This window comes from Asparagus officinalis, chromosome 4 (assembly GCF_001876935.1).
Source record: "Asparagus officinalis chromosome 4, Aspof.V1, whole genome shotgun sequence".
In the NCBI taxonomy this organism is placed as follows: Eukaryota; Viridiplantae; Streptophyta; class Magnoliopsida; order Asparagales; family Asparagaceae; genus Asparagus; species Asparagus officinalis.
The window spans coordinates 38,562,652-38,575,298 of record NC_033797.1 but is presented as its reverse complement, the minus strand read 5'-3'; the positions used below and the strand labels follow the sequence as shown (position 1 = coordinate 38,575,298).

The following is a 12,647-nucleotide window of genomic DNA, read 5'->3' as shown; positions in this document are numbered from 1 at the left end:
CATACAAAAAAAACAAAAAACAAAAAAGCTTCTATTAAATTGGGTATGATTAGGTTTTATGTCTAATTCTTTTTGGCAATTTTTAATCTCGGGCAGCAACTTGAATTTTGTATTGCTTTTCTGGTATATCTTTTTGTCCTCTGTAATCCATATAAACTAGTTTATGATCTTCGCGAATATAGTTTGTTTTGTTGAACGCATTGTGCAAATGCATTAAGTGAATTGAAAACCAAATTTTATGTTTTTCTATTGAGTATCTGTTGAATTCTTCTTCTTTGAGCTTAAGTTGTGGAGAATGTATAACAGTTCAATTACACTATTTCCTGATTATAGCTTGCTTACAGCCTGTCATAAATCTTTACCCAAGTTTAATTTTTACTTGTAAACTCATCAGTTCTTTCCAACTCCGTAAAGTCATTGACATTTTTGTTCACAAAAACATTTATGACAGGCAATTTTATTTTCTATTAAAAAACAGAGGAAAGAATACGATATAGAGGTTCTGCTTTCCATTTGAATCTAAAAGAATATATCCCTATTTCAATGTAGGAAGTCGGGTGCAACCATGCTCAGAGTGTAGGATTTTCCACTGATGGGTTTGCCACAACCACTACCATGAGAAAACTTCACCTTATTTGGGTCACCTCTCGCATGCATATTGAGATATATAAGTATCCAGCGTGGTGAGTTCTGTATTTTTATCTAGTTATGTATTCAATCTGTTGCGTTCAGATTTCTATCTTGCTTAAGCTGTAGTTTGTTTCAGGGGTGATGTTGTTGAGATTGAGACGTGGTGCCAAGCAGAAGGAAAGATTGGAACCCGACGTGATTGGATACTTAAGGACTTGGCTACTGGTTCTGTGATAGGGAGAGCTACTAGGTAAGTATTTTGTAGTTGACACCTTATCTTGAAAAAGTATTAGAGTCACCTGCAAGTAGTGTTGCTATTCTCACATAACCAAAGAGGTTCATGTGTCTTACTCAGAATTTGTTATGTTCCCTTGTACTTTGATACTATAGAGACTTATGATTCATTCAATAGACTTGATATGGAATAAGAGGCTTAATTGCAATACAAGCAGTCTCACCCATTTTACTGGGGAGGACTGGATTTGAAAAAAAAATTACCATATGCTGAAAATTTCCTATCTGAACCCATGAGAAAATAGATTTGAGTAATAATGACTTTGATGTGAATCTTTTGACTTCTTGATTTCATAGCTCAGTCTGCTCCCTTTGGCTTTCCATAAATTTCACACCAATTGAAACAGATGATAAAGGTTAATGTTTGGTAGAAAATTTCTAGAATCGATCTTCTTCGCCTAAGATAATTAAGGATTCCAAAATGTGGGGTGATCTATCACAAATGACTGTGCAGGTACTCTAGAAGAAATATTTTGTCATAGAGAGTTCTACAGAAATTTAGCTATTGCTACTGATGAATGCCAGAGTTATAAATCTTTATTAAGTAAAACTGAGAACATATACGTGCATGGGTTGAATATTCCGATTAGAGCAGCAAGAAAATTTTGAATTACTTTGCATCTGTGCTTGAGTATCTACATTAATTTCTCTGTCTCTAACTAGTATTGATTTTTTTTAACTTAATGTCTATTCACGGATCTTATTTTATTTTATTTATTTATTTATTTTTATTTTTATTTTTATTTTTGAATGTTTTGCCTCACATCTGATATTCTCTTAAATTGCATTACAGTAAATGGGTGATGATGAATCAAGACACTAGAAAGCTTCAGCGAGTAAGTGATGAAGTAAGGGAAGAATATCTCGTCTTTTGTCCAAGAACTCCTAGGTATGTTTCTACAGTGTTATAAATTGATGTTCCACTATTAAATTTAGTCTTCCTCGCTCACAAAGAAAATATTTTTTATTTAAAATGAATAGGACATATTTAAAATGAATAGGACAATATTGAACTCGTTTTCACAAGATCTTTTTTAGTTCTTGAAATTATCGAATTTTGGGTGAGATCTGTTGCATTTTTCTTATTAAAAACTTCAAAAAGCAATATCGGGAAAATGCCAACTGTCAGTTACTAGTTGTAAGCCCATGCCCATATTTCTTGATTATATGGTACTATCTCGTTATTCATACATATATACCATATTTTTCCTATTATTTTCGTTGTCGAGTACTTCATAACTTAATGTTGCTTAAAACATTTGAATGTTGTAACCCATTTGAGCTTGTGCATAATCCAGATTTGCCTTTCCGGAGGAGGATAACAGCAGCCTGAAGAAAATCCCCAAACTCAAAGATCCTGCACAACATTCAAGATCAGGACTTGTGGTAAGTATTTAAATTCAACGAAATCTTTTTGTCTTTCAAATGATCCTATCCCAAATAATCAGCAGCTAAAGTAATTATCTTATAAGTCTTATAACTAGTAGCTAAAGTTCTTATACATCGTTGGTATTTGCAGCCCAGGAGAGCAGATTTTGATATGAACCAACATGTAAACAATGTCACTTACATTGGCTGGGTTCTTGAAGTAAGTAGAATCTACGAAGCTTGTTTCATTATTCAAACAATTAGTTCCTATGCTAGTAGGATTTTATTATTTAGCTGACGCATGAGGCCTAAAAATCATGAGATAATCTGCCAGAATTTAACTGACTTTGGCGTTCACACTAATATCATTATCCAAGAAATGAAATTTTTGATTTTTGATGATTATTTTATTTTCATTTTCATCTATTGTTCAATAATGTTCAAGTTTAATCTCTCAGAGTATGCCCCAAGAGATCATTGACACCCATGAGCTACAAACAATCACCTTAGACTACAGGAGGGAATGCCAGCATGATGACATGGTTGATTCCCTTACTAGTTTGGAACTGGCAGGCGACAGTGAAGAACTTCTACGTTCTGATGGCACCAATGGCTCTGCCACTATTAAGCACCAGGATCATGATGGATGCAATTTTCTCCATTTCTTGAGACTGTCAAACTCTGGGCTTGAAATTAATCGGGGTCGCACTGAGTGGAGGAAATTACGTCGGTGAGGTATTTTATTAAATTATGTTCTTAAAATTGTATTGAACTTTTTTGTTCAGTTCTGTTTCTTTATTTTTGTTGAGTATGTAATTTAGGAGGCTTGCCTCTCTGTTCCTGTGTTTTTGTTACTTTTGATAATGAAAATTTTTATAGGGTAAAAAACTTGTTAGTAGTTTTGATTGATATTGCAGTCACTATGAACTTACTACGTTGTACGTTGTGTGATGCTTTCATGTTTGGAGGGGTTTATTTTTTATTTTTTCCTTCATTAATTTCTATTCTGACTGAAGATTTCTTCTGAAATGTAGTGCAATTATTTGCTTCGGGATGTTGTTTAGCCTCAATATGCTCGATGTATTGCTAGAAGCTATAGATGATCTTATGACCTAAACATACCCCATTTCTTTGTTTCTACATGTTACAAAGTTGTTCTTCTTTCAATAATAAAATAGGCTCTTCTAACCGTTGGATGAGTCTTGTTCTGATGATATTAGTCTCTCAAATCATGCTGATCTTATTAGGTTCTCGATTTTTTTTCAGTGATACGCCATACCTTTTTTTTTTAAGTTTCTATAGCCAGGTTAACTAAAGCTCAAGGAGGGAGGAGGGTGAGTGGGACTGATTGAACAGAAATTGACAATTGGAACAAGGGACTGATATCTAAAAACTTACAGAAAAAGGAGATTCATTCAATAAAATTCATGCAACTGCATTGGTTTAGAAAATGTCATATATGCAAATATTTACCCTTGAATCGCGACGAGGCTATTTTCATGACTTTTGTTTTTTTTGAATAAATATTGTCATGACTTGAATCTATATTTTCCCAAGGATTTGGATCGAACTCAACCAACAGAGAGACCCCTTTCTCAGATCACAGCCCTCTATTTATATTTAAGGACGATCACAATTCATTCCAGATGGAACTATCATAACCCCTTTCTCTCCTCTTGGATTTCATTTATTTCTATGCTTTGTTGAGTATAAATCACAATGTATATTGAAAGTCTTATTTATATTTATATTTATATTTATATATATATCCCTTCATGCGGTGCGGCTAACTTTAAGCCAATCCCTACTCAAGGATGACAAATTGACGCCAGGGAGTTGACGAGAACTATGGAAGATGAAAGTCTTTTAAAATCAAAGGATACAATAAATTGGGTAGGTATTATTATGACAAAAGGCGCTCGTTGGGGGGAGGTACAACACCGAGACTCGTGAGCGCCAATTATTGCACGCGTATCGTAGATAACCGTTTTATGCTGCACCATCATTATGTACGTATCGTAAGCTCGTGTAGTTATTTATTATCACAGCAGGTGCTGTGTTGTCAACATTCTATAGGCGGCTGACACCACCTGAGGCCAAATAATTAGATTTCGGTAATTAGGACCTAAATCAAGGGTCTTTACATGGTATATAATTCCTATGAGAGCACCACCTCATGTGATGAGATGATCTAATCTGATCCCTTCTTGAGACGTCAATCCTCTCTCCTCCCTTCATAAAGGTTTTAAAGGGAGGTCAATCCCTCACCTCATTGCGCCTCCCCTCACCCCCCGACCTTCTCTTCTCAAACCCCCTACAAACAAAGCTGGTTTTGTACGGCGTACGAAGAGGAGAGGTGAGGCGAGAGGAGATGCGACAAGGTGCAAAGAAGTATATATATATATACACATCTAGTGCTTTTTGTTTGATGGGATGAGAGGAGAGTTTGAAAACGCGTTACTTTGTAGTTCATTTTCACGCTTTTCTTGAACTCCTCCGATTTGGAGGGGGTTCTTCTCTCTTCTCATTTCTAGTTGATTTTAAGTTGTTCCATACCCTACCTCGCTCTATCTTCCCTTCTAAAAACCCTTTACCAAAGGCGTTTTATTATTTCTCCCTCCCCTGTATATACATATATCATCCACGTAAACACCCTAGTCGCCTCATGCAAAAATCATATGGATCCCTAGCTGTTAGAGATCACATGCATAAGTACGGATTAGAAAAAAAATAATAACAACCATAAATAGAAAATTAGGACTAAGGCCTAACAGGCTGAATCTTTTGAATTAAGTTTGCTCGTAACCTATAGACAAGAGACAACAATCACATAACCTTAAAGAGTATATGATCCTAAGATCGATTAATATAAGAGAATATCAAACAGATTTACGTACACTCTGAGATTTCGATTATAAATGAGTCTAAAGGAGAGACAAAAGTAATAGCAAAAATATAAGAAGGTTGATTGTTCTTCTTGACACAACAAATATACTCACGATTATTACCAACAAAAACGCGTAGGACAGAAAAAGAATACACTTTGAGAGGGACAACTTATAAAAATATAACCTCCAGTATAGATATTTACAGTCCAGACTTGCTAATTTTTTCCGCATGCTCCTCATTTTTTGCGCCAGCTAAAGCAGCAACAGCCCTGTTTAAAGTAAAACAAAGAAAGAGAAGGGAAAGATAAATAAGTAAAAGAGCCATTACCAAAGCGATTAGTGACCAGAAATCGTTTCACTTTTTTGGCATAATAATGGTTAATGGATGGTTCAAATAGACTGGTAGTGTTATGGGACATATTTGTTCTACGAATATATGACTTGATAAGTTAAGCATCTCAACCAACCCCATAAGCCGACGCCCCCGTGTCGGCGCGAGAAGGGGTGACAGTCGACATAAGAGATCATGTCCTCCCAGACGAGTCAACATCTTTACATCGACTCGAGGGACGGCTATTAGCTGAAACGAGACGACATTCCAACCAGTCGGATAGGCCGACACTCCTGAGTCGACACAAAAGGCGGTGTTGGTCGACACGAAAGTCAGCAACTCAAAGATATGACCCTAAGGACATTGCTTCTCGACGAAGCTAAAGGGTTGTCCTTATCTTAAACTCGTCAGCATAGGTGTCACTTCTCAACATTGTTTAAACTTTTATGGTCATCATTATGTCTCCGTCCTTAACTGTCTCGAAGACTTGTCGGTTGCTGGCTCCCAATGTTGTTGAAGTGATCTTGAAGTGATCTCCCGCCACTCACAAGCCAACACGTGCGCAACAAATGATGACTTATTTTCCAACTCATTCCTCCTCGCCGCCTCACTACCGCCTTACTGCATACTCACGAAGTAACCAATCTACCCTCGACATCCCCCATAAATACAGATGCTATTCGTTATAACTAGAGGTAGGCAATCAAAACTCTCCCCCCTAACCTAAATCTCAGAGATCATCAACTCTAACAAGAATACATAGTTCCGTTACTCCACTTATGCTCAAGTTCATCAACTGACTTGATCGTTAGAGGTACCATGGGGGAACTTATCCCCGTCCTCTTACGATTCTTTGTGTGCAGATTGCTCAATCATCCTAAGTCCGAAATCAGGCATAAAGTCAAAGAAGAAAGCGGCCCCTTACAAACTCTGTGATTTTATTTGACTGTGTGATATTTAACATCAACATGTATGATGTAGGCATTGAAGATAATGGCAACACAACTTGAATGAATACAGGAAACAATCACCACAATTTTTTTTTTTACTTGACAAAAAATCACCTAGCAGTCCAATGTACAATCTCAGATTAGTCTGGGATTGCCTATTCCTGAAGAATTCGTGTGCTGATATAGTAAGAAATGAATAATTGGATAAGATTAGCTTAGCACTAGTTTAGCCAGTAATATATAATTACAGGTATGAAAAGAACACTTACAGATGCTTTATTACCGCTGCTTCCATGACCATAATCGTTGAGATATGCTGAATCATTGGTAATATGTGGAACCTTTGATGATCCAGTCTGCTTCTCCTTCCTCACTTTGTCAAAAATGTGAGTAAAACCTTCACCTGACTCTGGATCGTTTTCATTCCACTCCCCAAACTTCGGCACGGTCGAGCTTTTATCAGGCTATATAAGACGAAAAGAAAATACCATCTCTACATGAGTTTGTGAGAATTTACGATAGGGTTTGTTCCAAATATACCCCTCAAATCAAAAGTATTTTAAAAAGTACCCGCCAAATCATATATTAGAAGATATCATATATTTCCTACCTTCAATAAAGAAGTCTAGTTTCGGTGTATTAGTTAAATATAATCCCTCCTATTTACGTCTTTCCTCTATTTTAGGTTTCCTTTTCTTATTAGAGTTTTACTGTTATAAATATATATTCTAAAATATGGTGTATTATCCTCTTCTTTATCATCAAAAGAATACAGCTTTCTTCTCTCTTTGTTTAATTTCCACATTACCATAATTGTCATTTTGACCTCCTATTGGATTCATCTCTCAATTTTATTCCCTATCCTAAGTTTTAGGGAACAAAATTAGAATATGCTTTAAAATAATTAACCTTTCAGAAATAACTACACCACCTCTGGTTAAGTTTATTAAACTTTATTATTATTGTTGTTGCTGCTGCTATTGTTATTGTTGATGTTGATGTTGTTGTTAGAATACTATTAATAGTACCTCCTCCTTTCTTCTTCCATCTTTAATCCCCCAAATCATGTACTTTCCTATGATATTAAGATTAATTATTTTTTAGTTTAATTAACTTAATTGAAATTATTTTAGTCATTTCTCCATATTGTTAGAATGCTATTAATAGCACATCTTTCCCTCCTCTCCTCTTTCATATTTAAAACCGAAATGCTGTATTTTCCAACAATGTTAAGATTAATTATTTTAAATTCAATTAACTTAACTGAGATTATTTTAGCCATTTTTAGAAAATAATTGTTTGAACAAAATATTCCAGGTTATTCCCTAATATCTAGGGAGAAGGTAAAATGATGGATGACTACAATTTGGAGGATAAAAACAGCACTTACGATTACTTGAAGAGTTAATTTTAAAATACTTAAACAATAGGGGATATACAAAAAAAAGTTTAGGCGTCTACCGACTCATCTCCTCGATCACCAGGCCTCGTCTTGAATCTGCTGCCAGGGGTGTTTGGGGCAACCCCGTGTCCACCTTCCAATGAACCCCTCCGTTCCCAAGAAGACTTGGCTTGATTGCGACGAAGTGGAGATTGCTCAACACTATGGTCTGATCCACCACTCGTTCGACTTACTTTCCTTGGGGGATCGCCATGTCTACCATAAGGTGAGTCGGTGGAGGATCGACGAGCCCTTGCATCCTGATGTGTCGTTGAGTGTTCTGGAACGTGAGCATGCTGCTGCAGCCAAATACATACACAATTACATTGCAAATTCCAAAAGCTCATTCAGGCTAGGTAGCATGGACGCTTTAAACATGAAGTTCTTGTCACCTTGTGAGTTACCAGACACGAAATGACCCGTGCCCTGTTCTATGTGTGCTTGACATGCCAATTTTTTTGTTATGGCTGACTATTTACTCAACTAGTCTAAGCATAATTTTCCCATCAAATAGCCTAAGACTCACACATGAGTAATACATTACAAATTATACAGCAAATTTGCCAATGCTACATTTCAAAGTGCCTAGAAGAGAACTCTGCAGCTTACTTTTCAAATTAAACATCGTTCGAATGAAACTTAATGGTGATAGCAGATACAACTCAAGTAGTGAGGCGTAAAAACAAACCTAGATTACTTCGGACCTAAGAGGATAGTTGCTACTTCTTGCGTCTCAATTACATAATAAGCCCGTACGCATGTCTCAATTACCAACAAACGCATGTCTCAATTGCCAACAAGTGACTAGATTTCAACCACTTCTGCCCCTTCACCGTTGGATGTTTCCACACGGATGTGACACAGTTAAACCTACTTGGCTAAGCAAACTAAAAGGGCAATATCTCATAATCTTAATGTTTTGAACACAGTAAAGAAATCTTCCTATACTGTTTTTGATGATATTGCCATTTGTATTTGTGAGTGGTGCTCTTCTTTGTTTGATACTAGATTTAAGAACTCGGCACTTGCAAGGCCACTTTTCTGTGTGAGCACTAAAAAACCCAACGAAAAAATAACCCCCCCCCCCCCCAACCCACCACCACTCCATTACACAAAAGTGGAAATGGTTGGGGGTGGTGTTTTTTTTTTTTTTTTTTTTGTGTGTGCTGTGTGTGTGGGGGGGGGGGGGGGGGGGCGAGGGGGGTGTGTTTGGTTGGAAAAAAACCTTTAAAGAAAAAAGGATCTTTCAACATCCTATCTGTGGTTTTCAAATAACAAGTACCTAAAAGACTCACAATCCTGAAACACTCATTCAAAACATTAAAATTATCCCTTAAATAGACAAATATCACTCGTAACCTCACGTAAAATTGATCTAAGAGAAGCATAAGACTGTTCTTTTATCTAAAACATCAGAAACTATGAAGAATTAGATCCCGGAAACTTGAAATATAAAGCAGTGAAAATTGTGCCTAGCGGAAGGTAACATTCCCTTGTCACAAAAAATTTAGCCCGAGGTAGAACAAGAGGAAAACCAAGATTCCCGAAACCACTGGGAATCTCATGCCTTTTGGTTGCATAGGTGGTGCCTCAAGGCAACAGGCAGGGTCATTAATTAAAACATAATATATAGGAGAATAGAAAGAAGGTTTAACACTAAAGATTCACCAAGTACTTTTTGTTTGTCATTGAATGTTGGTGTTAGAAGCAGCTGCTCCATCACTCCATCTAGCATCCTAAAGCAATGAATTGTCGACTTCTAGGCCTCAGTCAAAGAGGTTGTATTAAGTAATTTTCGTCATTTTTTATATATTCTTTTCAACTTATATGAATAGCAAAGCTCTCTTTAGACAGCTAGACAAAATAAAATACTTTTCATCACTTATTAAAGCTAACAATAGAAAACTTGTTAACTATAGCAAACTCAATGCCTAATTACTTAAAAACCGTCTTAAAGCATAATATGTCAAAGGAACAACAAAACTCCAAAGTTGTTGCGAGGGTTAAGGGTTATAATTTTATAACCTAATAGCTCCTACGTTTAGCACTTCATTATGGGCCGAAACCTGGACTCATGCAATAGTGTCAAAAAAAGTTTGTCACCGAGAATTGAATCTACATTGCTCTGATATGATATCAAAGAATTCTTCCGCTGCAACAAAACTCTAAAAGTGGTGAGAGTTGAGAGTTATACTTTTATACTCTAAGGAACTAGGTTTTAACATAAAGTACACTAATCATATATTTACAAATTTTAACACAAATATATTAACCATTTACTATTAATATGTACTCCTTACAATAACTCTTGTTTGAGCAATAACAAAATCATTTGGTACTAATAATTTCTTGAGATGATATAGTACAGGTAAATACAAGTATAAGACGTGTATGAGGCAAAATGACGGGAAAATTAAGTTAAACGCTGATTTTAGCCATCGTATCATCGATGGTCATTAGTGACCCATAGATGGGTGTGTTATCATCGATGGTTACATGAACTAATTGGTGAATTTCATAGACAGAATTTTAGCATATCGATGGTTTACAAGAACTCATCGATATTGCTCAAAGACCCATCGATGGTCGTGAGAAACCATCGATGGTAATGTCGACTGACTGTAGATTGATGTTTTAATCACAGTCGTTCACCATTACTTTCAGTCTCCAAATTCTACCACATTAAGGATATCTCTTTCCTGATCTATCGAAGGCTATATATTATTAAAAGAGATAGAGAGTAGAGAGTTTTAGGGTTTTAATTTGAGAAGAGATTTCATTGAAAGTTTTGACCCCCGGAGCCTAGACAATCTCTCTCTCTCTCTTTGCGCACAACACCGCTAGATCGTTTTAGCAAGGAGAGTTGCCTTGGATTCATCATCTACACCGCTCATCATTGTACTATGCTGAGATTCATTGAAAGATGGTTTGTTTATCAAAATGGCCGTAAGATCTTTCATATTTTTTGGTGCTTAAACTGTATTTGATTGGTTGTGCTTCAAACATGTTTTTACGGCGTACTCAAGTCGATGTTAATTGAGGGTTAGGACTAACTAGGGCTAGATGTTTACTCATTATGGAGAAGTAGGTTAGACGACTGGTTTCAGATAGATTTCAGGGTGCGGTCTTTGAAAGCCTACCGAATCGGGTTGTGATTCAGGAGAACTCTTGATATAGTCAGTAAGCCTCTTCGTGAGAAGGGAGAGTGGACATAAAATTATTATCCAAACCACTATAAAATCTTATGTGTCATTGGTTGGTTGTTTTTCGCTTTTATTTTATTTATTCCGCTGCATATTTTGTGTTTTTTAGCGAAAAATGTAGCAACCCTATCCACCCCCCTCCAGACTTGCATCTCAAATACAAATTTACGTTTAAACGTGAATAAGAAGTTGCTGAACCCAGATTTAAGTGCCTATGTAGTCAACTAAGCTTCAGATACAATTGCTCAAGCAACTTCCTCTCTTAGAATTTGCCTGAGCCTACCTAATCGTCGGGGTTCCTACACATCAGAGTGGCTTAAGCCCATGCTTGGGTTTCAAACATCAGCATACATTATTCACCTTATTACTTCAATTTCCCCCACCCCTGGTTCCATATATCCATATTTCACCCTTTTTCAACCTAATTAAACAAGTTCACCGATATCTCCACTCATCATCTTGTCTCTGTTTCCTTTCTCTAGTAATATCCATGCGGTACCGATAACACAAGTTCATTACAGATGAACCCACAATTCACAAAACCAGCTCCCAATTGCCAGAGCCTTGAAATTCCAATCCCCAAGAGCTCCATATGGCAAAATGTAGAAAACCCACCCCATAATTTCCCCCAGAATAATCATAATTTACTCAATTGGACATGCATATCCATCAAAAACCCACCAAGTGCAAGCATAAAGAGGAAACCCATATCAATATCACCCTCAAAAGAGCCCCAATCATGGCCACATGCCACCGAATACAAGACACCAACTATTTTCCCAACAACACAACAACGTTCTCATCTCTACTGATCAATAATCAACAAAATAACAAAAAAACCCACGTCAGAAATCAACTAAACAAGGCAATTGAAGCACTAACCTCCATTGATATGAACCAAGTCAGTCCCCAGGAAGAGGAAAAGAAGGAGAAGGGCCCTTTAAAGTTTTGACAAGGCTCTGAGTAGCGGCACCAGCCACTGAGAAGCTAATAAAAGGCAGGGGAGGAGGAAAAAGTGGAGACTTTTGGTTAGTTAGGAAAGTGCAAAGAAAGTGATCCAAATTATGAGAGAGAGAGAGAGAGAGAGAGAGAGAGAGAGAGAAAGAGGAGAAATTAGCAGCGAAGATATTGATAGCAATAGAGAGAAGCAAACCGGCAATTAGAAAGAGACACGGCGGAGAGCGCCAGCCAGCGGTCATGTTAGACTTTTCTCTAGTGCAATATTCAAAAACCGGGAAAAAAAAAAAGGAGGGGGGAGGGCGCTAGGCCCCTCAAAAATAAAGGTATATGGCCCAACCCCTATAATTTTTCTTATGTGTTTTACCTCCTAAAATATGGTCTGCTCCTTTTCACACTCCCAGAAAAAACTTTCCGAAATTATCCCTTCTCCTTTTCTTCTTCTTTTTCTCCTCCTCCTCCTCTCCCCTAACTGCTCCTCTCCCCTCTCTCTTCTCTCCTCCTCTTCTTCTTCTCTAGACCCTGGCCCACACCCCTCGCCCCTCCTCCCTCCCCGGGCCCCATCCCCGACCTCCTCCTCCTTCT

At 37.1% G+C, this 12,647-nt stretch overlaps 2 protein-coding genes across 3 annotated transcripts in view; one reads left to right on the top strand and one right to left on the bottom strand.

The window, feature by feature from the left end:
• Window positions 1-3,243, top strand: part of LOC109837225 (oleoyl-acyl carrier protein thioesterase 1, chloroplastic-like) — a 4,984-nt gene extending 1,741 nt beyond the window's left edge. The window contains exons 2-7 of the mRNA XM_020405377.1: window positions 550-683; window positions 767-880; window positions 1,718-1,813; window positions 2,223-2,310; window positions 2,444-2,512; window positions 2,751-3,243. Coding sequence (XP_020260966.1) covers window positions 550-683; window positions 767-880; window positions 1,718-1,813; window positions 2,223-2,310; window positions 2,444-2,512; window positions 2,751-3,026 — 777 coding nt within the window. The 3' untranslated portion in view covers window positions 3,027-3,243. The remainder of the gene's footprint in view (window positions 1-549; window positions 684-766; window positions 881-1,717; window positions 1,814-2,222; window positions 2,311-2,443; window positions 2,513-2,750) is intronic.
• On the bottom strand, window positions 5,181-12,219 carry LOC109837224 (RPM1-interacting protein 4-like). Of its 2 annotated transcripts, none has more exons than XM_020405375.1 (4): window positions 11,988-12,219; window positions 7,923-8,201; window positions 6,731-6,925; window positions 5,181-5,449 (listed from the first exon to the last, which is right to left on the bottom strand). In XM_020405375.1, the coding sequence occupies exons 1-4, from the start codon at window positions 11,991-11,993 to the stop codon at window positions 5,417-5,419; spliced, it is 513 nt and encodes a 170-aa protein (XP_020260964.1). In that variant the 5' UTR covers window positions 11,994-12,219; the 3' UTR covers window positions 5,181-5,416. The 2 variants fall into 2 exon arrangements, with proteins under 2 accessions (XP_020260964.1, XP_020260965.1); XM_020405376.1 differs by having other exon boundaries at window positions 7,923-8,198; window positions 11,988-12,218.